The sequence below is a fragment of the Varanus komodoensis genome, unplaced genomic scaffold (genome assembly GCF_004798865.1).
Source record: "Varanus komodoensis strain SLA01 unplaced genomic scaffold, ASM479886v1 scaffold150, whole genome shotgun sequence".
NCBI lineage: Eukaryota > Metazoa > Chordata > Lepidosauria > Squamata > Varanidae > Varanus > Varanus komodoensis.
In genome coordinates, this window is record NW_025335441.1 from 87,325 (window position 1) to 112,518 (window position 25,194).

Genomic DNA, 25,194 nt, shown 5'->3' on the forward strand with positions numbered 1-25,194 from the left:
CTTAGTTTGCTTAATGTTGAGTTTCAAGCCAACTTTTGCACTCTCTTCCTTCACCCGCATCAAGAGGATCTTTAGTTCCTCTTCACTTTCTGCCATTAGAGTTGTATCATCTGCATATCTGAGGTTGTTGCTATTTCTCCCAGCAATCTTAATTCCAACTGGTGATTCATCTAGCCCCACCTTTCTCATGATGTGCTCTGCATATGAGTTAAATAGGCAGGGCAACAGTATACAGCCTTGCCAAACTGCTTTCTCAATTTTGAACCAATCAGTGGTTCCGTGTCCAGTTCTCACTGTTGCTTCTTGACTCACATATAGGTTTCTCAAGAGACAAGTAAGATGGTCTGGTACTACCATCTCTTTAAGAACTTGGCACAATTTGTTGTGATCAACACAATCAAAGGCTTTAGCATAGTCAATAAAGCAGAAGTAGATGTTTTTCTGGAACTCCCTAGCTTTCTCCATGATCCAGCGTATTTTGGCAATTTGATCTGTATTTCCTCTCCCTCTTTGAAATCCTGCCTGTATTTCTGGTAGCTCTCAGTCCACATACTGCTGGAGCCTAGCTTGTAGGATTTTGAGCATAACTTTGCTAGCGTGTGAAATGAGTGCAATGGTGCAGTAGTTTGAACATTCTTTGGCATTGCCCTTCTTTGGGATCGGAATGTAAACTGACCTTTTCCAATCCTTTGGCCACTGTTGAGCTTTCCAAATTTGCTGGCATTTTGAGTGTAGCACTTTTACTGCATCATCTTTTAGGATTTTGAATAGCTCAACTGGAATACTCTCACCTCCACTAGCTTTGTTGTTGCTCAGACTTCCTAAGGCCCATTTGACTTCACATTCCAGGATGTCTGGCACAAGGTCAGTGACCACCCCATCGTGGTTATCAGGGACATTAAGATCTTTCTTGTATAGTTCCTCTGTTTAATCTTGCCACCTCTTCTTTATCTCTTCTGCCTCTGATAGGTCCCTGCCATTTTGGTCCTTTCTCATGCCCATCTTTGCATGAAATGTTCCCTTCATATCTCCCTTCAATTTTCTTGAAGAGATCTCTGGTCCTTCCTATTCTATTGTTTTCTTCTATTTCTTTGCACTGTTCAGTTCAGAAGGCATTCTTATCTCTTCTAGCTATTCTCTGGAATTCTGCATTCAATTTTTTGTACCTTTCTCTTTCTCCCTTGCCTTTGGCTTCCCTTCTTTCCTCAGCTATTTGAAAAGCTTCCTCAGACAGCCAGTTTTCTTTCTTGAATTTCTTTTTCTTTGGGATGGTTTTGGTTGCTGCCTCTTGTACAATGTTGCAAACCTCCGTCCATAGGTCTTCAGGCACTCTGTCTATCAGATCTAATTCCTTAAATCTATTTGTCACCTGTACTGTATATTCATCAGGGATATGATTGAGGTCATACCTGAGTGGCATAGTGCTTTTCCCTACTTTCTTCAACTTAAGCCTAAATTTTGCAACAAGAAGCTCATGATCTGAACCACAGTCAGCTCCTGGTCTAGTTTTAACTGACTGTATTGAGCTTCTCCATTTTTGGCTGCAGAGCACATAGTTAATCTGATTTCTGTGTTGACCATCTGGTGACTTCCATGTGTAGAGTCGTCTCTTGGGTTGTTGGAAAAGAGTGTTTGCTATGACCATCGTATTCTCTTGACCAAATTCTACCAGCCTGTGCCCTGCTTCATGTTGTACTCCAAGGCCAAACTTGCCTGTTATTCCAATTATCTTTTGCCTTCCTACTTTAGCATTCCTATCCCCCATGATGATAAGGACATCATTTTTTGCAGTTAATTCTAGAAGGTGTTTTAGGCCTTCATAGACTGGTCAGCTTCAGCCTCTTCAGCACCAGTGACTGGGGCATAGACTTGGACTATTATGATGTTGAATGGTTTGCCTTGGCTTTGAACTGAGATCATTCTGTCATTTTGGAGATTGTATCCCAGTACTGCTTTTCCTACTCTTTTATTGACAATGAAAGCTACTACATTTCTTCTGAGGGATTCTTGCCTTCAGTTGTATACCTGATGGTCATCAGAATTAAATTCACCCATTCCTGTCCATTTTAGTTCACTGATTCCTAAGACGTCAATGTACAGTCTTGTCATCTCTTGGTTCATCACATCCAGCTTGCCTTGATTCATGGATCTTACATTCCAGGTTCCTATGGAATATTGATTTTTGCAGCATCGGACTCTCCTTTTACCACCAGATACATAGGCAACTGAGTGTCCTTTTGGCTTTGACCCAGTCGCTTCATTCTTTCTGGCGCTTCTAGTACTAGACCTTGCTCATCCCCAGTAGCATATTGGACACCTTCTGACCTGGGAGACTGATCATCCAGCATTGTATCTTTTTGCCTTTTGGTACTGTCCATGGGGTTTTCATGGCAAAGATACTGGAGTGGGTTGCCATTTCCTTCTCCAGTGGATCATGTTTTGTCAGAGCTCTCTGCTATGACCTGTCTGTCTTTGGTGACCCTGCACAGCATAGCTCATAGCTTCATTGAGCTACACAAGCCCCTTCACCACGACAAGGAAGTGATCCATGAAAGAGTCCTCAGCTCTAGTAATCCTCAAAGTCCTGTGGTGATGGGTGAGTGATGAAGCAGAAGGTGTGGATACACTGGGAGCTGTAGCCATGGACCTTCAGATAGGTGGCTCAGGTCTAATGGTCATCTTCTTGCTGACCGAAGCAACAGCTGAAGTCAGTGTCTACCTCAGTGAGTGAGCAGCCCTCTTTAGGACCACTCTGCTCACCTCTGTAGCAAGAGGAAGTGGCTAGAAAAGGTGCCCTAAACATTGCCTGCTTCACAGAACCCTGGCCAGCTTACTGCGACTGGAGGGGATCCCATCTCATGTGGTTGAACAACAAAACTTCAAAAAAAAACACAAGGTAACACCACTGACTATCAGCACATGGAATGTACACACACATCAAGACAACCCCTCAGCAGATCGACCTGAAAAAAGAACAGCCCTGGTCGCTAGAGAGCTCACAAGATTTAACATCGATATTGCGGCCCTGTGTGAAACTCACCTAGTCAATGAAGGTCATCTCACAGAAACAGGAGGCAGTTACACATTCTTCTGTTGTGGATGTAGCAGTGACGAAAGTCGTGAATCTGGAGTTGGCTTTGCAGTTAAGAATCATCTTGTCCCTATACTTGCCAGTCTTCCAAGGGCGTGAACAACCGACTCATGACACTGCATCTCCTACTATCAAGAGAAAAGCAAGCCTCACTGATCAGTGCCTACGCACCCACAATGACAAATCTGGATGAAATAAAGGACAAGTTTTATGAAGATCTCAATGCCCTACTCTCATCTGTGAAGCGCACTGACTGTCTGATTATACTTAGTGATTTCAATGTGAGAGTAGGATCCGATCACTCTGCTTGGGATGGAGCCATTGGAAAAAATGGAATTGGCAAATGTAACAGCAATGGCCTACTGCTACTGAAGACATGTGCGGCTCATGATCTGATCATCACAAATACCAACTTCCACCTGCCCACTCACAAAAAGACATCCTGGATGCACTCACACTCCAAGCACTGGTATCTCCTTGATTGTGTCATCATGCGGAGGAAAGACAGACAGGTTGTAAGGGTGACCAAGGCCATGCCGAGTGCTGACTGTTGGACTGACCACAGACTCATCATCTCCAAATTAAGCCTTCACATCACGCCTAAGAGACATCCATAGGGAAACAAAACTGTGATGAAAAAGATCAGCATCAGTAAACTGAGGAACCCCAACACAGCAGCTGAACTAGCAGAAGATTTTGACAATCAACTCTCAGATCTGCAATTAAAGGAAAATGCTGAGAAGGCCTGGGAACGCTTCCAGGATATTGTGCACTCTTCTGTACTGAAGGTTCCTGGACCCTCACACAGGAAACAGCAGGACTGGTTTGATGAAAATGATGAAAAGATCAAGGCCTTACTTGCTGAAAAGCACCGCCTTCACCATGCTTATCAGAACGACCCATTGTCAACAGCTAAGAAAAATGCCTTCAACAACGCTCGCAGAACCGTACAGAGCAAGCTTCACAAGATGCAGGACTCCTGGCTGAATGCCAAAGCAGATGAAATCCAGAATTTTGCTGATAGAAATGATGCCAAATGGTTCTATGAAGTCCTCAGATCCTTGTACATCCTCAGCACTCAGGGAGCTCACCTCTACTGGACTCAGATGGTGCAACTCTCATTACTGAGAAGACTGATTCTACAGTGTTGGGCTGAGCACTTCCAATCCGTACTGAACTGCCCATCCTCCATCAATAATGAGGTTATTGACAGAATGCCTCAGGTGAATATCAACCACAGCCTGGACGCCACACCATCAAAGACTGAAACCCTACAGGCCAACAGCCAGCTGTCCAGTGGCAAGGCCCCAGGATCTCACACGATCCCAGTGGAAGTCTATAAGGAAGGTGATGCAGTGCTTGTCGACAAACTCACTCAGCTGTTCCAGTCCTTCTGGAATCAAGGATCCATTCCTCAGGAACTGTAAGACACGTCCATCGTAAACCTCTACAAGAGGAAAGGAAATCGACAAGTCTGCGATAATCATAGAGGAATATCACTGCTCTCCATTGCAGACAAGATCCTTGCACGTGTGTTGCTGAATTGCCTGACTGACCAACTGGAACAGGGTCTACTACTCGAGACACAGTGTGGCTTCCACAAAGAGCATGGCACTGTGGACATGATCTTCGCAGCCTGACAGTTCCAAGAGAAGTGTCAAGAGCAGAATTGTGATCTGTACACTTTCTTTGTGGACCTCACCAAGGCTTTTGACATTGTGAGTCGCGAAGGTTTGTGGCACATCATGTCCAAGTTTGGGTGCCTTGACAGATTCATCCTGATGGTGCCTCGGTTCCACAACGGCATGACAGCTCGTGTTTTGGATGACGGAGTAGCTTCAGAGGCCTTTCCTGTCACAAACGGTGTCAAGCAAGGGTGTGTGCTGGCATCGACCCTGTTCAGCATAATGTTTTCATCCATGCTGACAGACGCTTTTCAGAACATCTCCTTGGGAGTCAGCCTGAAATACAGGACTGATGGGAAACTGTTCAACCTGCGAAGACTCCAGGCTGTCACCAAGATAAAGGAGACTGTACTATGAGACCTCCTTTTTGCAGATGACTGTGCCCTGAATGCTGGATCAGAGCAGAAATGCAAGCCAGCATGGACAAATTCACAGTAGCATGCAAAAACTTCAGCCTCCTCATCAACACAGAGAAAACCAAAGTGATGCATCAGCCAGCTGCGAAAGCCCAACACCAAGAACCCACCATCACAGTGAAGGGACAAAAGCTGCAAGCAGGGACCAATTTATATACCTTGGCAGCACCCTTTCCCTCGCAGTGACAATTGACATCGAGGTCAACTGCAGAATCGCCAAGGCAAGCTCTGCATTTGGCAGACTGCTGACCAAAGTGTGGGACCGCCGTGGAATAAGTCTTGCTACAAAGCTTAAAGTCTACCGATCAGTAGTGCTAACTACCCTGATGTATGCCAGTGAGACTTGGACAGTATACAGGAGGCACGCTAGGCAACTGAACCACTTCCACACGACTTGCCTCCACAGACTTTTGAGGATCCAGTGGCAGGACAAGGTGCCAGACACAGAAGTCCTCTCCAGAGCAGGCCTGCCATCAGTTCACACCCTACTGATGAAAGCCCAGACATGCTGGGCAGACCATGTTGCAAGGATGCCAGAACACCACATCCCCAAACAGCTCTTCTATGGTGAGCTGTCTCAAGGAAAGCGATTGCACAGGGGACAAAAGAAGTGATACAAAGACATGCTGAAAGCCTCTCTCAAGTCCCTGGATATTGGCATCACCTCCTGGGAGACCCTGGCGCAAGACTGATCAACATGGCACACGCTGATCCACCAAGACTGCCAAACTTCTGAAGCCAGAAGGACAACCATAGCACAAGAGAAGCGAGCACTCTGTAAAGCCAGAGTTGCAAAAGTTGCAACAACGTTGCCCACACATGTCTACCTGACATGTGGCAGAACACTCCATGCCTGTATCGGCATTATCAGTCACCTGCGGACATACCGTGGACAACTCACAACCCATTCGATGTCAAGGTCCTCATCGAAACGATGGACGAACATCAAAGAACTCAAGTAAGGCACAGTCACTTTCTCCCAGAGTTTCCAAAGCTGCTGCCTTGTCCACTTTGTCTTCCCTGTTGCTTAGGATCAGATCCATACCTCTTGCTCCTATTTGAACTTTCTGTGGAAGGAAGTTCTTAATGACAGGTTGGAAATATCTTGAAGAGGCCATGTTTGGCAGATTTGCATCCCAAGAGGTATCTAGAATGATGATGTCACCCATAAGGATGACCTCATGCCACCTTCAAACTTCACTGGCAACATGTTTCGGAAATTGTCATACTTATCCACTCCTTGACTGAGTGGACACTAATAGGCTGCAACTATTACGCCCCCTTCATTCCTTTTTCTGTTTAAGCCAATCCAAATACCATCCATGGAGTTACTGGTCTCTTCTTACAGGAATTCTTTGCATAGAGACATATCTTTAAGATGAAGTAAAACCCTGCCTCTGTTACTTTGATTCTTTTTGCTCAGGTTACATCCTAACATGTGTGAAATCCATTTGTGGGAGTCTTCTCACCACATTCCAGTTATGCCTATCAGTCATCTTATACCTTTGTGTACTAAGAGTTTATGTTCTTTTTTTCCTGTACTTGGGTCCGTGAACTCCTCCCTGGCTTCTTTCATACATCTTCTTCTTGAATGGTAGTATTCAGCCTAGCTAGGGTTTCTTTATCTCTCGGAGTATAGTAGGTTCTGAAAACTGATGTGCCCAGATGTACTTCTCCCTCCCTGGTAGAATTTCAAGCCCTCCTGAGAAGCATCTTCATGTTGTGGCCAAGCAGATCCATTCCTTTCTTTGTAAGCTGCAACCCTCCACTTCCCAGTACTCCCTCTTCCAGGAGGCTTAGTCCATGACTCCAGAAAGCCATTCTCTCAAATCTAGAAAACCCTTGTAGCCAGGAATGCATGAGGTATATTACTTTTTCCTCTTTTTTTTCCTATTCTGAAAGCCAGAAGGATTGTTGAGAAAACTATCGGTGACCCAAGGATCTGAATTTTCTTCCATAAGGTTATCATGTCTGAAATAATCCCCCAAAAGCTTCTTCTATCAGTGTCAGAGGTCTCAATATATATCAGAAGGAAGGGATGTGTGTCAGCAGACTGTACAGCAGGGAATGTTCCAGAACTAGCACTCCTCTCCTTCTGTGGTTGCAAACTTGTTATCGTTTTCCATCCTTGATTGCTCTTTTGTCTCTTTTTCAGATGTTCTCACTATTTTGTGTAGATCTTTCAAAACAGGGTTCTACGTAGTCTCTTACTCAAATAACTTAACTTTTCTTGGGAAAGGAGCTAGTGAATTCTGGAGGATATAATAGGGGCGGGTGTTCCAGCCTGAACACTAAGAAGTGATTCCATTCTAGGTGTCCATCTAGTTACATGGAGGCAAAGGATTATGTCTCCTTTTGTGGGATGACCTGCACTCATCTTGGGTAACAACAGATAGAAACACGTTATTGTCCAGTATGAAAACATATTCCTCTGATCTGGGAAGACTCCTGCACTGTTATGCTTTTACTTGACAAATTCTTCAAATAAGTTTAATAAAGGTTGTACAACCAGATGTTTGTTGTGTAAATCACACTCGGGGATGCATCCTGACACACATTGGCTTGAAGAAAAACTTGTATCCATTCTGTGCTTATCCTCATCTGTCTCCTAATATTGCTCCCTCCATGACAGCTCAGTCATCAGGAACTACCAGCGCATCCTGGCTTTGGTGTTTGCCATCATGGAGCTCAACAATGTTAGAGCCCTCCTAACAACATGCTTGGTTTCAGCATCTATGAACATGGGGACCGGGTCAGACTAGTGCATTGGAACAACCTCCACCTGCTGTCTACACAGGGGAGAATGATTCCCAATTATAAATGTGACAAGCAGATGCAACTAATCTCCATCATACAGGCTTTTGACTCTAAAGCTTCATCAGACATTGCAGCCTTCATGGGCATCTTCAAGATCCCAGAGGTAAATGACTTAATCTGGAGATTGGTGAGGGTGACCTGCAGAATGAAGGGCCATCTTTGAGAACAGATTCATCCCTGTTGTGGATGATTCTCATTGATTCTGGATGAAAGGACAGAGACCTTCTCCCTGGTAGAAAATGCCATGACACCTCATAAGAAGAGGTCCCCATTGGATCTCAAGAGAGGTTTGCTGACAAATCCCAGCGAGAAATGGGTCTGTCTCACTGAGATGACCAATTGTGAAAAATATCAGCCATCATACAAGATTTAGACTCCAAATTGCTATCAGATATTGCAGTCAAGGGACATCTTCTAGGTCTGAGAAAGAATGCATTCATCTGGAAGCAGGTATGATTCATCCCTGCAGGGGGTGCTTTTCTTCAATTCTGGATCATTTGAGCAGGCGGCCTTCTCACTTGACTAGCCTACCTTGTGTGCACTTAGTGGAGATCTGGACTGAATCTCAGATAGCATTGGGTGAGAAATCCCAGAGAAAACCAGTTGAAAGAAGCATCGGTCATTCATGTGACAAATTGCTGAGACAGATGCAGCAAAGGTGCAATTCTTGACCAGAATCCCCAGCACCTCACAATGGGATATACCAGGCCATCAAACATCCATGTCCTTAAGAGAGCCAGGGTGGAGTCCTGTTTAAAAAATTTAGGAGGGTTGGCCTGGGACTCCTCCAGTTGGCCCAATTGTCCCCACTGAGCCCTGGACTTCCCTGGGTGACACTGGGCTAGTCACATACCCTCAGACCAAACTATCTTGCAGGATTGCTGTTGATATGACAGGACTGAGAGGGGAAGGAGAATTTTAGAAGTGACAAAGGAAAAAAATGCTGTAAATGCTAGAATAAGTAAAATAAGAAAATGGTATGAGGCAACCTCTTGCAAAATCAAACTTGACAAGCCAAGGGAAAGCAAAAGTATGACTCATGGGCTATGGTGGACATTCTCCACATGTGCTTGCTGTGGGCAAATACATGGCCTCAGTGCAAATAGGTCCTAAGTGAACCTGGAGCTTCTCTCCCAGAGCTCATCCCAAGTTCTTGCCAAAATTGCGCTCTGCCAGCTACATGCCTTTAGAGCCAAGCAGAAAAGTTTTGAAGTGAGGCAATGTCTTGTACTGAAGTACCCTAACTAGCATTTCTTTTCTATGTCCTGTTTAATTTGGATGCAAATGCCACCATTTCCACCCATTTCTGTCATTGGAGACCAGAAGTAAAGCTTCAAGCTCTGCCCATACATGCAGCAAAATGCATGCAGTAAATGTTCCCAGGGAAAGAGATAAGATGGCTTTCCTGCCATGGGTGGTCTTTTTGCCAGGGTTCGGTCATCATAGTCCTGACATTGGTAGACACGTCTGCAGCAAGGGGTTGGCTACCTTTTGTCTCTGCCTGAAGAGACCCATGGTGCATGGGATGAAGAGTGGGGAACCTGAGAGCTTCTGTTTATCTTTATGCATCCCAAGTGACAGTGTGATGCCTTTCCTACGAGAGCACTCCATGAGTTTCCATCCCCATGGCTGCTAGGGGATGGAAACTACATCCATAAAAGTATAATCCTTGTTTTCAAAAGGCAACAAAATATTGTCATGAAGCACAACCAGGATTGTCTTTCTTCATCTTTCCACCTGCTTGCAGCATGGGATACGATGAAAAAAGTCTATTTCTATCCTTGTTCCAGAATAATACACAAGAAATTCCTCAGGATGAGGGCCTAATCCAGCTACTGCTACATTTTCATTGGAACTGGATTGGGCTCCATGTTCATAGTGGTGACCATGGTGAGCAATTACTCCAGGAAGTGACCCCCTCACCTGCAACATGTCCACCTATTTCTGTCATTGGAGTCCAGGCCTCAAGCTGCAAGCTTTCACCATGTGTGTAGCTAGATCCATGTAGCAAAATGCTCCCAGGAAATGTGATTAGATCACTTTCCTGGCAAGGGTGGTCCTTCTGCCAGGGTTTGGTCATCATAGTCCTGACATTAGTAGACATGGCTGCAATAGGAGTGGGCACTTGCTCGTGTTTCTGGGAGAAGAGGCTCATGGTGCATGTGGTGGAAAATGGGGAACCTGAGAGCTTCCCTTTATCTTTGTGCATCTCAAGTGAAAATGTGATGCCTTTCCTGGGAGAGCACTCCATTGAAGTCCAAACATGGCTGCTACAGGATGGAAACTTCATCCACAAAAAACATGCTTGTTTTCAAAAGACATCCAAATATTGTTATGAAGCACAATCAAGATTTTCTATCTTCATCACTCCATCTGCTTGCTCTATTGGAAAAGATGAGGAAAAGACTATTTCCCTCCTTGTTCCAGATTAATCCACAAGAAATTCCTCAGTATGAGGGCCTAGTCCAGCTACTGCTGCATTTTCACTGGAATTGGATTGGGCTCCGTGTTCAGAGTGGTGACCATGGCGAGCGTTTCCTCCAGGCAGAGACCCTCCTCCTGCAGCAGAAGGACCTCTGTGTGGCCTTCACTGAAAGGTTCTCAACAACTGATACTGAACAGTGGCATGAAATAGAAACTGGATACATTCCTCCTGTGTGGTTGGAAGCAGAAGTCATAGTGTCATTTGCTGACAATGCTGCACTAGCACAAGACTTCTCCATCCACTCTGCAGAAATCATGTGGGCCACAAAGGTGGGGTTGAAGTGATCAGGCATGATGCATCTGTGGTCAGACATAATAGATGGAAACCTCCAGAAATCCTTGTTTTTCTCCGAAGGGATTTTATAGAGACCTCTGTCCCTGTGTTGCTGAGAGTGCTGTTGCATGGCTCCACAATGTTTTCTTTTCCCCTGGAAAGGTAACTTGACCTGCCAGGCATTGCATAACTTCTGTGTTGGAATGTCTGTTGAGTAGCTCTTCAGTGCATTTCTCTCTTCCAAATATCTTGACGTGTTTCTTTCCTTCAACGTAGACAATGCCCCATGGCAAGTGCATAGGGAGGTGCACTCTGGGGCACTGGAGAAGAGTTCTGGAGGAGAAGCCGGTCTGCTGCTACCGATGTGAGCGTTGCAGAGCAGGGATGTTTTCTACTTCTATAGGTACTTCAAAAATAAAAAGTCATGAACAAATGCAGGAGGTAATACAGAAAACAGCAAGCAGGGCCCAAGGAAACACGGAAGACAGGAGGATGATGTATAAGGACTGAAAGTTTTTGCTTTCTGAATATTGTCTTAAATTGTGAACCTCTGAGGTGTTTTAGTGTGCAAAATTTCAACAATTGCAGAATTGCCTATGTGTAAACAGCCTAACCGTAACCCCAAGAAAATATGAATACTGTCCTGTACAGTATATTTTCTATCCTTTCCATGGGGCATAAAGAGATGACCCTTTTTTCAGTAGCTATTGCTACCCCCTGGTCTCTAGCCTCAACACTAACTGCTCTCAGGAGAAAATGTAAGAGAAACTGTCATTAATATTCTCCTTTAAGTTTCTGTGCTTATTTGAAAAATGGTAAAGGGGAAAGGTTGCAGTACTTCCCCTGCTCTCACTTCAAATTGCATCATTTTCACCTTTCCAAAACCCTGAACACGGGTCTTGTCTAGGGAGTGGTCATTTGGTGAAGATGTGACACATTTTCATCATTTATATTCATGGTTTAATTCCCAAGCATTAAATATAAGTAATCAAAGGTGCAAGCTGAGCTAAGGAAAGGAGAATTCTGCAACTTTCTTTGAGGGCTGGACGAGCCCTCTGTGAATTAACTGGTGAACCTGGGCTCAGATATTTCACCAGCTCTTGATCTTTTCAGATGCAGCTCACTGTCTTTTGGCCTCAACTTCTCTCTTGCAGTTTCTTGTGTGTTGTCAAAAACCGTCATGCTGGTCATCGTCTTTATGGCCGCTAAGCCAGGAAACATGGCAAGTCAACTCTTGGGGAGACCACTGACACCCTCCATTGTGCTGATCTGTTCCCTTAACCAAGCTATGATCTGCATTGCCTGGTTGCTGACCTCTCCTCCATTCCCAAATGTGGACTTTCATTCCCTCTCTGGAGAGATCCTCATGGAACGCAACGAAGGTTCCGTCACCATGTTTTACACAGTTCTGGCTTACATGGGCTTCCTGGCTCTTCTCAGCTTCAATGTGGCTTTCCTAGCTAGGAATCTGCCTGTCAGCTTCAATGAAGCCAGGTTCATCACCTTCAGCATGCTGGTCTTCTGTGGGTGTGGGTCTCCTTTGTGCCCACCTACCTGAGCACCAAGGGGAAATATGCTGTGACTGTGGAGGTCTTCTCCATCTTTGCTTCTGGGGCTGGTCTCCTGGGATGCATCTTTCTCTCCAAATGCTACATCATTGTCTTGAGGCCTACTCTCAATAGCAGAGGTCATCTTGTAAGAAAAATGTAATCCTAACATTTAATGATTTTATGAAATTTTGTACATTATTTGGCACCTGAATAAATCAATACATTGAATTAACTTCTTGTCAGCATTGAAGTTAACAGTGAAACTCCCCACACAGATGGCTACTGCTTAAGAATAATCATGTTTACTCTCAATTTTAATGTGATCCTGTGAGCATCCTTTGATGGTAACAGGATTAAAGGAACATTGTATAATACACAAAAACATTTGGACAAATTTCAAATGTAATTTCCTGGGAATTCCTTAAGCATGATGACTACAATAAGAAGCCCCAGAAATGTCTAAGAGGATTGGGTGGAGAGGTTATTAAAAACAAAAGCATTTGGACAAATTTCTTATGTTATTTCTGGGAATTGTGTATTTGTGATCACAAGAAAATTTCCCTCAGAAATTAGTGCAATTTTGGGATGAAATTAGGGTTAGATACAGGAAATGATTCCAAGGAAAACTGTACCTTTGTGCGGAGGAGAGTTTGCCAGCACATCACCCTCCACTCTGATCATAGTTTCTGTGGGTTTAGAAATTTCTTACACTATAACTCAGCAGCTCCTGGCTCTTTCCGTCCCTTCCACTGTCAAAATGTGTGGACACAACTGCACATGTTAGGCCTCTTAAAGAGAATTTTGGCACCAACAAGCATGGTTTGCAGCTTTTCTACTTGCCCTATCCCACAACATGCATGATCTGATCTAGATCGGTTTGGTTTGGCTCGTCGTGGTCCTGAGAGCTTGGGATAAAATCTGTGTCCTGTCAGGAGTCAACCACTGTCAGAGAGAGCATTTTCACAGTGAGCCAGTGGTAGGTACAATGTTGGACCAGGACTGGGAAGACATGGTCTTGAGAGTGGAAAACAGTTTTATGTAATCTATATAAAAATTTTGTTCAGTAAATTGTGAAAACTTTGTTAGCCATAAAACTGCTCCAATATGCAGTTCAAAATGGTACTTGTAAAAAATAGGCATTTGTGATCCACTTTCCCCCATTCTACTTCTCCAAGTACATTCCATGCTTCTTTATGGTTCTGAAACTCTGAGCTACCTGTCCAGGTAGAAATTTTTCCTTCTGGGCAATGGTCACATCTGTAGCAGCAAACAGGCTTCCCTTCCAGAACTTTTCTCTATGCCGTAGAGAGCACCTCTCCACACACCTGCCAAACGGCATCTTCTAAAGAGGAAGAGACATGCAGCTGTGGACATTCAGTGACAACAACTGCACTGAATATTTTTCATCAGTGGAGTTCCTCCCTACATAATGCATGATGATCACCTATTTGAGAGCCAAACTTCTTCTGGATTCCTGCAGGTCACTTGGGACCATAATAAAAGAGGCTCATGTGGGAGGCAGGAATTGTAAAGTAGCAAATGCCTGTGTCCTGATGCCATCCAAGGGATGACACATCCTTCAGATCCCTTCCCATCTCATCCTGAAGATCCTTGCCTCCTGCTGTAGAGAGAATGGTTCAGGAGCTAAATTTATCCCTTCTCTCAGAACAAGAGATCATTCTTTGACAAAAGCTCTTTATTCTCCAAGGTATATCCAGCAAACTATAACCAGTGAAAAAAGTATCTCTGAGCAGATAGGCCCATCAAATGCAAATTAGAAACTACTTCTAATGGCATTCCTTTTGACTAACCTTGGACCCCACCTGTCTGGGAGTGGCTTCTGGGATCAGGCAAGCCTCCTGGCTGAAATGGTCTGGGTCAGCCCTTCTCTCCCAGCACCATGTCATGGGATCAAGGATGGTGCCAGGCTCCTCAGGCTCCTGCCCCATGGACCCTCCCAGCCCTCACAGACTCGTCCTCTTTTCAGGGTCTCTCTCATTACCTGGAGATGGGGGCCTTGAGATAATCTCTTCTGCCTCTTGCATCTTGAAATCTGGAGACCCCATTTCCCAGGCTTCACCCACCCCATCTAGAGAGCCCGGATCATCCTGATCCAGACACTCATGTGAGGAACAACTCCATCTTTCCTTCCCATCATCAAGCAACCAAGTCCTCCAATGGCATCCAAGTTGGGTGCCCTCCTTCTGTAGTTTCTCATTTGAATTGTGGTGCTGGGGAAGACTCCTGCCAGTCAGTCTTAGAGAAGATCAAGCCTGACTGCTCTTTAGAAGGCCAGATACTGAAGATGAAGCTCAAATACTTTGGCCACCCCATGAGAAGGAAGGACTCACTGGAAAAGAGCCTAATGCTGGCAACATTTGATGGCAAAAGAAGAAGGGGATGGCAGAGGATGAGTTGGCTAGATGGAGTCACTGAATCAGTTGGCGTGAGCTTCAGTGGACTCTGGGAAATGGTGGAGGACAGGAAGGCCTGGAGAAATGTTGTCCATGGATCGGACACAACTTCGTGATTAAACATCAACAAATATATTGTATGTTATCTTGTATATTTATTAAAATGTTTAACTATAATTATTTGTTAATGTTATTATTGATATTTTTATTGCAATGGCTGCCCAGAGAGCATTAAGTTATAAAGAGGCTTTTCTATAAATTTAAATACTAAAGAAATAATAGCATAATACTTAAACCATTGAAAGATATCATTTTAAATGTAGTTCTAAATTGTCCTTGTGGCCAAAGGATAGACGGATAGTCTGTTGAAATCAGATCACAATTCTGAACAATATCTTCCTTCCTTCCTTCCTTCCTTCCTTCCTTCCTTCCTTCCTTCCTTCCTTCCTTCCTTCCTTCCTTCCTTCCTTCCTTTTTTCTTTCTTCTGAGTGCCAAATTAAAGGGATTGTGACCTGTCCAATGGGGCAAAGCTTTAAGAACTGGGTTTATCTTGTAAGGTTAGATGGGAGGTGGTGGGGGCCCCATCAGTGAGGTGGTCAAAAAAGGTTGGATAACCACATGTTGGGGATTGCATAAGTGGAGCTGGCAAGAGTCAGGGGTTAGACTAAATGGCGTGGGAGGCCCTTTCTGAGTCACTGTTTTTCCATGCTTGCTTGTTTGTTGGTTTCACTATCACCCTGGTGTTACTTTTGTTGCTACTTTTATATTGTGCCCTATTCCCTCTTGGACGGGAACTGAGGCAGTTTACATGATCCACCTTCTCCCCTCTTTGTCCTCACAACAGCCTGGAGTCAACAACTCGATGGTGTGACTACCATGCCATGTTTCCTCTCTTCGTAACATAGGCCAAGAGTCAGTGACTAGCTCAACACCTCTCAGTGAGCATCATGGCTGAGTGGGGAGTAGAAACCAGAGCTGACAGCCCAACAGGGTAACTACCATACCATGTTTCCTTTCCAACACTTCAGGGCTTCCTCACAAGTTTTGTCTACACATATTTTCTGCAGCTGCACACCTGCATGGGAAGCCTCACAGAGAGGTCCATGTTGGGCAGTGGTCACTATTCCCTTTACAATTATTACAATCATGGTAATTGACACTTCTACTGCAGGGGTTAGTCCAGGAAATGCTTTTGGGACTACAAACGGAAACATCAGGTTCTGCGACAAGAGGAGGCGTTTTTTGTCACTGAGAACAGAATTGGTGGGGTGCACACACTTTCCCCACAGCTAAGGTTTGGGAGGTGCAGAGGCAGGGAACCTGCAGGTTTTGTGACTTGATCATCTCATGACTGGAACAAAAGCTCCTTTGCTTCTGCATGAGCAAAGGCACTTCTCCTTGCAGAGGTGATTTTGGCTTCTTCTCAAGAAACAACCACAAGGCAGGGGCTGTGCAGGGATGCCCCCCAAGCCTCTTCTGCTGCTGCTGCTTCTGCTGCTGCTCTTCTGGGCAGCTGGGGGCCAGCGAGTGGCAAGATGCCCCCTGAAGCTAAGTAGAGACCAGTACGATCCATGGAATCTCTTCCGACCAGGAGACCACCTCATCAGTGGTGTCCTCCCTTCACTGGAAGCAGTAATAAAACTGCGCTCCTTTCTCAGTCCTCCATTTATCCACATCAAAGTGTAAGTATTCCTCTTGACATGTATTGTGTGTCCCTGCACTGAGATCCGGTGTCCTAAGACTCTTAGAAAGGGACAACTGGGATGGATGGGCATCAAGCCCTGTCAAGTCCTTAGTACTTGAAAAAGAAACCTCCAGGTATGGACACCCTGCCATCTCTGCATTTCATGTTCCATCCCCTAACTCAGAATTCTGACCTATGATCCCTGCAGTTGTTCATCTTTCTAAATAGTTACCTTTGATATCAGAATAAAGAAGGCAGTTGGGGTGTCATTCTAATTCTAACAAACAATCCTTCCTTTGCCTCTTTATCTATCAAGCAGGTTCCTTATGAGTTAAACTTTTTCTCCTAAAGCAAATGAGAACCAAGGAGACACATGTCCAATGTGTTTCTATATAAACACCAGAAAATCTTTCATGCTGGACTCTGAGACCAGGATGGTGTCCTCACCTTTCCCTTGAATAGCTCCACCAATTTTACTTGGTTACAAACCTTAATATGTGTGCAAACAGCACAAACAAAATCACAGTTCATATTGTGAGCACTCACCTTTCAAAACTCCTTTCAAGAATTGTTCCAGTACCTCAAAATGGAAAAATACTTTTTTCCTTGAGATATTTCAGGGTTGTAGCAAAAGGAATGCAGAAGTGAAAATGGGGGGTTGGTCCTGCCTTTTTCCAGCTCTGCTTTCTAATTTTATGTGATTTCTTCTGAGAATTTGACTTACGGCTTGAGAAACAAAAGAGCAAGCACTGAATGTTCAGTCCGATGGCAAGGGGGATCCATGCTCTGCTCCCCACCATTAACAAGGGATCACAGCCTCCCCAGCCATGCATCACAGAATTAGAAATCCTATGGATGAATGCAGGGTAGTTTTTGTTGAGTTGAAAACCTGTGGTGTCTTTTTAAATCTGTTAACTGGGCAAAGCTGCAAAGGAGAGGTGGTAGGAAAGGATGTGGCAGCAGGCAACACATCTCTTCTTGGCCCCCCACAAAACATAGAAACAGAGTGACTCAGAAGAGGCCTCCTAGGAGTTGCTGGCTGGAGCTGGGGGTCAGACTAGATGGCCTGGGAGACCCCTTCTGACAAAGACAGACAGACAGACAGACAGACAGACAGACAGAAAGAAAGAAAGAAAGAGGGAGGGAGGGAGGGAGGGAAGGAAAAGGAAAAAAAGAAAAGAAAACAGAATGCAACTTTGAGCTCCTCAAGTTCATGGTTTTCAGTTTGTTTAGTTAGTTGTATTCAATTAAGTGTTTATATACTATTCAATAGCAGTGGAACTCTCAGAATGGTGAAGAAATTGAAACAATCAGAAATAGTGGGGAAGAATGTAACCCATCCTTTTAGCTGCACATTAAAAACATTAGTTTATATTATTCAACTATGCACCTCTGCATTTCCATTAATTTTAATTTGCCTATGAAAAACATCTATTTGCTGCAGAATTCAAGATGAAAACTACTTCTCTGACCTGGCCTTCTTACATGCCATCCATGAGATAAACCAGAATCAGGAGCTCTTGCCTAATGTCTCTCTGGGTTACAATACATATGAGAACTATCGCAACGTCAGGATCACCTATGATATCTTGCTGGACCTGTTGTCTCCTGGGCTGAAGAACATCCCAAACTACGGCTGTGGGAGACAGGGTGACTTGCTGGCTGTTGTCGAAGGGGCTGACTCAGAAATCTCCAGGCATATTTCAGCCATGTTGGGAATCTACAAAATCCCACAAGTAGGCATGAAGAGGGTGGCATCTCACAGCCCTTTGCTCTGGAGAGCCTTCAGCTATTCAAGAGTGGGCACAGCAAACTCCTGCTTGAGTCTCGCTCCATAGGACCTTTGGGCACCTTTCCAGTGATAGTGACCATATATAATGTCCTTTCAGTTAATGCATCACATGCTGTGTTTAGAAGAAGGTAGCCACCATGTTGGCTCTGTGAGCTGCCTAAGGAATGTGTAACATTTCCAACTGGTGAAGGCAGCTCCCAGGTCATCCAGTTATAAAATCAAGCAAGATAATCAGAAGGATCCAATATGCCAAAGCAGATAATTTACCAGAAAACTAAACACCAAGGAATGTGTGACATGTGCTGAAGAACCAGTTTCATGAAAGAAGAAACTTTCACAGGAGGAAGGCTGCATGGGGTCTCTGCAAAAGCAAGCAAGCGAGGAAACCCCACTAGGTGCTTTACGACTCTTTGGCACAAGGAAAGTCCTTCCCTCCCTTGCACAGATGCTGATGGGGGACCCTCAGGCTGAAGTTGCAGCTCAGGACTGAAATCTATCAAATTAAGGGCCATCTCAGTCTGCTAGTCCCAGGCCACAGGCCTCCTCCCCTCCATGTTGTCTCTGCTGAAGCTGGGGGTACTGATGACCTACTTGCACTCCAACACATCACCTCAGATAAAAGCTCCCTGTGGTTATACAACCATGACATGAGAACTCCTGAGTTCCTTCTGGCAGGTTTTGCTGTAACTACACAACTTCGGCAGAACTCATGTGTGAACTCCTTTTAGAGGAAACCTGACAACTCTAAAATTCTAAACTATCATTTATTGGGGAGAGGGAAGCACTGAAATACTTTTAGTTATAAAAAATCTCAAAGTAAAATGAGAAAAGAAGAGAATGTTCAAAGGCATCTTTGCTTAGGAGAAGTACAGTGCAGATGGAGACCTCACTTCCCTAGAAAGCTGATAAAATACAGAGGGGTTTTCTCCCCCAACCTATAGTATTAGCAGGCAGTGAGGAGCTGCTTCACACAACAGGCCACTGAGTGGTGGACGTTGCAGCCAACCCTGCAAATGGGCATCCAAGGGGATTTAAATATTTTTCAGTCTGTCAACTGATCAGCCACTTCTTTTCTTTACTGCTTCTCCATCGTTTTCTTCATGTAGTTGACAACGATTTAAGAAAAAGCATGAGGTTTAAAAAAAGTTCCTCAAACTGGACATTAGGAAATCACAGCAAGGAATACATTTCTGGAAAAAAATACACTAATCCACTTGTGGTCCTTTCAGGCTAGACCCATAATGACAGGGCCTGGCCTTCTTATGAGCTTCTGAAGGCTACAAATGGACAAGAAAACATCCTTCGTGTGCTCGCAGGACAAGAGGCTAGGAAAGATCAATGCTCTGGAGATGGAGAATGAAAGCAGACACAGGTCCAGCCATTAGTAGGAACAGAATGGAATTGTCTCTGGCCATGGGTGAGGATGTTCTGACTCAGGACTCCTAGATGATGACTACTTCCTGTCATTTGCGAGCAGAAGAACCGTATCTCTGAACACAAGTTGCTGTGCAAATGAGGCATGTCCAACTGCTGGCAACTGGTTATCCAACCTAGAAACTGGAAGGGGGACTAGATACACCTTGTGAACCCCAGAGGTCTGGCGGCTCCTTTCCAGCAGGCAATGAGCCAGTCGGGGGCGGGGGGGGCAGGTTAATTGTACAACTTCTCACTCTGTGTTGGGTTTGCATTCCAGAGCAAAACTCGTGTCTCTTTTCTTCCTTGGCAGGTCAGCTATGGCTTTGTCTCCCATGACCTTAAGAATAAAGGCCAGTTCCCTTTTTTTCACAGGGTGGTCCCCAAAGACAATGACCAGCACGTGGGGATTGTCCAACTGCTCCTGCATTTCAAATGGACATGGATTGGTCTCTTTTCTCCAGACAATGATAATGGGGAACGGTTCATGCAGACCATGACTCATATGCTCACGACAAGTAGCATCTGTGTTGCCATCTCTCTACGATTTCCAGAAATGAATGTTCATGCATACAACGTTCCCCTTCCATCCACTCTCCTATGGAGACAGGTCAAGGTCTTTGTTTACCATGCAGAAACTCGCTCTTTCAGCAGTGGAATGTTCTTTCTACAAAAAATGTTTGATCTATGGGCAGAACCTGCTCAAGGCAATGTTTGGATCACAACAGCTTTGTGGGACATTAGCTCAACAGTGACACAATTTTTTTCATCTAGGAAGCACAGCCATTGGTTCTTTTCATTCTCGATCCAGACAAACAACAGGCCAAAGGGGGCCAATTTTGATCATCTTGGCCCCTACATGTCAAAAGCATTTCGCTGTTCGTATTCCAAATATTCTTTGTCAGTGAAAGGGAGGAGAAGATGTGAGCAGAAGGAGAACTTGCCCCTGGAGGTGCTTCAACTGAGTCTGTCTGAAAACAACTACAACGTCTATAGAGGTGTCCATGTGATAGCACGAGCCTTGCACATGGCGCACAGTTCCACATTCAAGTATGGGAGAAAGGTGGGAGGAGAAAGACTGGAACACCTGAAGCTGCAGCCATGGCAGGTATTCCTTTTCCTTCACTGATCTTTGTCCTGAAAATGACAAAATCCATCACTGACAGGATCAAGAATGGCAGAAGCCAGGTCTAGCAAAACTTTCAAGAGGTGGATGTAAAGTGTGTCAGTCCCACGCAGGAGGAAGCCAGTTTGACGCTCCAATTTCTGATCGTCAGAACATAGGACTGTGTTGCATTCCTTTCCCATTTCCCAATGGGCAGTCAATAAGCGTGGTCCAACTGAGCTGGCCAGCATGGGCTGCCTGGTGCTGATAGTCAATCCACTCCTGAGTGTTCAAACAAACCATACAGTTAAGTTGCATGATGCAAATGGAGATGAGAGAGGGAAGGAAAGCACTAAGTGGCTCAACTGTGGTGGGCACAGGCCATGAGGGTAAAGTAGTGGAAAAGGAGCTGTGCTGACTTTGCTCCTCTGAACTCATAGGAGGGTCTCCAATTCGCCCCTTCTGGCTGGGATGGATTTCTTCAGCTCCAAAGATCCAGTTCTAGGGGCTATTCTGGCACTTCCTTTTCTCAGCAGGGCTAGACTATGAGAAGGTGTTGCCAATGGTTGCCCCCCCCCCCACACTACCATTTGCAAAGGGTCTGCTGGGGGCCCTGCCAGGCCATCAAGTGAGGCCATAAAAGCACAACCGACACCAATCTAGAGAATTTTCCTCAGGAAGTAAAATAATTTGATCCATTTGTTTAAGAAATTTGTGACCCAAAGTTGAGCAGAGAGGTAGAAAGTACAGTAAAACAGCACAAGCGATGTTGTGGGTTTCAAACTCAGTGAGGGAAAACGCTCACTTGGGATACCCCAACTTTCTCCAAGAACTTTCTGGGAAGTTCCTTCTCCATAGCCCTTAGGAGCCAATCTACCTGATGGATCTTCTAGGTCACGTTGTTGCCACCTGCTCAGCTCCTGGCAACCATATTGCATTTTGAACCACGTTTTCTAAATAGGGGTGCTTCCTCCAAAATCAGTCCAAAACGACAAATCTAAAGAGATCTTCCAAAGGGAAAGTACAGTTTGGGAAACCTGAAGCTTTGTCCTCTTGTCCGTAAATCCAATAGAATACATAGCAGCCTTTCCATAAGAATGAAGGGGGAAAAGCATGATTCAGGAATGGGTCTCACTTTTCCTTTGCTTTCAAAGGTTTTTGAACCAAATGAGCAAAGCCAGCAGAGCCTTGGAAGACACATGCTGCCCTCTGAAATAGAGACTGGGCAGAGCCGAGATGCCCAGCATGGTTTCTGCTCTTTTTTCTCTTTCCAGCTGCACCCTTTCCTGAGAAATGTTGACTTTTCCAATGCTACCCTGGATGGACTGTACCTGGATGAAGACGGGGAGCTGACGGCCAGCTTTGACATAATGTTCTACTGGCTGGATCTGCCCAGAGCCGCACTTGCTAAAGTTCAGGTCGGGGGTCTAGAGAAGCAGGAATCCCCACACCATCTGTTCCACCTCAATGAGAATCAAAGTGCATGGCATAACCAGGTGAGGCAACCTGTGTCTTCAAATCATATACACATTAAGGCAGGGTTCTCTACAAAGGGCTCATGGGCTGTGCATGCACAGAATTTAAAGGACATCGGCAAAGATCTTCTAACCCTGCTTCCCTCAGTCATTCCTCTGTCTGTCTGTCTGTCTTTTTGAACACTAAACCTCATGCAAATCCCAGACCCTTCTTCCTCTTCATCATCCCACAGCTGTGCAGCTCTGGAGCACAGGAAGACAAGGAAGGAATCACCTTCCTGCCTACGCAATGTTCTCTTGCCCACAAAGTCTATTCCTCTTTCCACCCTCTCTTTCTCTTGCTCTCACAATTCCCAGCCTCCAGCTTCTCAGATATTTCACCCACCTCTCAGCCTCTTTCCTTCCTTCTTAAGGATGTGTGAGGAGTCCACTCTGGACAATGCACACTGGACGTCTTCTGGACCCACTGATTTTGGCTTCCCAGACTCAGGGCTTCATTCCCAGCCTGAAACATGATTTAGCTGCCACATAGCTTTCATTCAGCTGTTCCTACATGCCCAAGGCCTCTTTCTTGGTCCTTCTCCACCAGATCACATCCCACCAGCTTCACCTTGGAGTTGGGAGCTCTTTGCTAACCTATGATTGCCTCTGCACTTGCTCACACTGAACTGCATTGGCCATTTTGAAGTCCCCTTCACTACTGTGGAAACATCCCATTTGAGCTCTTTCTGATGTATCTTCATTCTACCATTGCTGGATCTTCCTGCATCCCACTAGCACTTTCCCTCTAAGATTCCTTCTCTGTATTGCCAGACCCTCCCACAGTCAAGGTGTACCAAGAGCTGCTCCCCTGGATATGTCAAGGTGATTGTGGAAGGAAAGCCAGTTTGCTGCTATATTTGTGCTCCTTGCACAGAAGGGACCATCTCCACTCAGGAAGGTAAGAAAAGTGACATGGAACCTTTTTCCTTGAGTAGTAGTCTTCCACATATTTCTAAATGTAATCCATCTGTTTGCTGAGAGTTTAAAAAGACAGAACTCTGGAACACAGAAGAACAGAGAGAGAAATGGCTGATACCTAACAACCCTTTCTTCCTTTTCTTTTCATTTTTTCTCTTTCCTCAGATGCTGAACATTGCACCAGATGTCCAGAAGATCAGCATCCGAACAAGAAGCAAAATCGATGTGTCCTCAAAGTAACCATCTTTCTCTCCTATGGAGAATCTCTGGGGATTATCCTGGTTTCCATTTCCCTTTTCCTGTCTGGAACAACAAGTTTTGTGTTAGGAATCTTCATTAAGTATCTGGAAACTCCCATAGTCAAAGCCAACAACCGAGACCTTTCCTACATTCTGCTCATCTCCCTCCAGCTCTCCTTCTTGTCCTGCTTTTTCTTTATTGGTCAGCCATTGAAAGTCACCTGCCTTCTTCGTCAAGCAGCCTTCAGCATCATCTTCTCAGTGGCTGTCTCTTCCCTCCTTGCCAAAACCATCACTGTGGTGCTGGCCTTCCTGGCCACCCAGCCTGGAAACAGGGTGAGGAGATGGCTGGGGAAGAGCTTGGCCAACTCCATCATCATCTCCTGTTCCTGTGTCCAAGTTCTCCTCTGCACCATCTGGCTGGGCACCTCTCCCCCTTTCCCTGAATCTGACATGCACTCCCAGCCAGGTCTGATTGTTCTGCAGTGCAATGAAGGCTCTGTGGCCATGTTCTACACTGCCCTCAGCTACATGGGCTTCCTGGCTGCCACCTGCTTCATGGTGGCCTTCCTGTCCAGGAAGCTGCCTGGGGCCTTCAATGAGGCCAAGCTGATCACCTTCAGCATGCTGGTCTTCTGCAGCGTCTGGGTGTCCTTTGTGCCCACCTACCTGAGCACCAGGGGGAAGTACATGGTGGCCGTGCAGGTCTTTTCCATCTTGGCCTCCAGCGCTGGACTGCTGGGCTGCATCTTCCTGCCCAAGTGCTACATTATCCTACTGAGGCCTGACCTGAATACCAAGGAGCACCTAACAGCCAAAAAGGAAAATGGCATATAAATTATTTATTTATTTTTCAATTTATATCCTACCTTTTTCCTACAAGAGCTCAAGGCAGCTTACATCATTCTCCTCCTCCATCTTATCCCCCCAACAACAACCCTGTGAGGTAGGTTGGGCCCAAAGTCACCAAGTTGGCTCCATGGCTGAACGGGGACTAGAACCCAGATCATCTGAGTCCCAGTACTATGCTCTTAACCACTACACCACACTGGCTGATTTTTAAAATAGACTTTAAAATGTTCTTCAGGAAGAGTGAAGGACCTGATGCCTCCTCCTGAGGGAGCAGCAAGAGAAATCAGGAAGGTTCTAGTCAGCTTTTTTTCAATCCGGCTGCACTGACCAGTGGTTAATCCTCGGGAAAGCAGGGTCCCCACCTGGCTATCTGCACATAGACCAGCCTTGCCCATGACTCCCGTGGCAGCAGAGACTTCCTTCCCTGGATGAAACTCCAGGACTGGCATGTGCATTGAACTCACTCTTCCTGCAGATGGGATTTCTGCCCCTCCATTCTCTCCTCTTACTCTCTAAACAGGGTTTAGTGCTCTTTCTTTGCAGAGTTCAAGGTGTGTGGTTGTGTGTATGATTCACATTGTTCTGCACTGCATTAAAATTTTGAACCCCCTCAGGGTGTACTTTGAGCTAGTGTTTCATAAAATCATAAAATCTTTGTACTCTGTGTTACGACTTGTATTCAAGTAGACTCAAATGAAATGAAGATGCTAAGGCTGGATGTTTTCAATTCCTGCAAAGGGTCTTTTGCCTCTTTGGGGATCTGGGAGTGGAACACCTACATGGGTCCCAACCCAAGCACAATGCTAACACTGCACCAGATTCCTCGAGGAGACTACCCATCACCAAAATGTCTTCACTGGGTTGTCAAATCTCAGTGTCTTCCAAGCAGCAAAACTGCTGTCAATGTCCCACCACAAGGATATTCTCTCTCACACATACACA

General features: G+C 45.2%; 1 protein-coding gene and 1 long non-coding RNA gene across 2 annotated transcripts; one reads left to right on the plus strand and one right to left on the minus strand.

Annotated features, from left to right (window-relative positions):
• Positions 1-2,413: 2,413 nt before the first annotated feature.
• Positions 2,414-11,185, minus strand: LOC123021002. The gene is made up of 3 exons (XR_006414239.1): positions 11,175-11,185; positions 8,533-8,540; positions 2,414-2,575 (listed from the first exon to the last, which is right to left on the minus strand). It is a non-coding gene; the product is annotated as an uncharacterized LOC123021002 (long non-coding RNA).
• A 5,005-nt stretch (positions 11,186-16,190) lies between these two features.
• On the plus strand, positions 16,191-24,192 carry LOC123021005 (vomeronasal type-2 receptor 26-like; the record flags this gene model as incomplete). The annotated part of the gene is made up of 6 exons (XM_044425371.1): positions 16,191-16,414; positions 17,861-18,152; positions 20,433-20,729; positions 22,001-22,222; positions 22,994-23,141; positions 23,327-24,192. Coding segments are annotated over exons 1-6 (2,049 nt in total), but the record flags the coding sequence as incomplete, so codon positions are not given.
• Between the last annotated feature and the right edge of the window lie 1,002 nt (positions 24,193-25,194).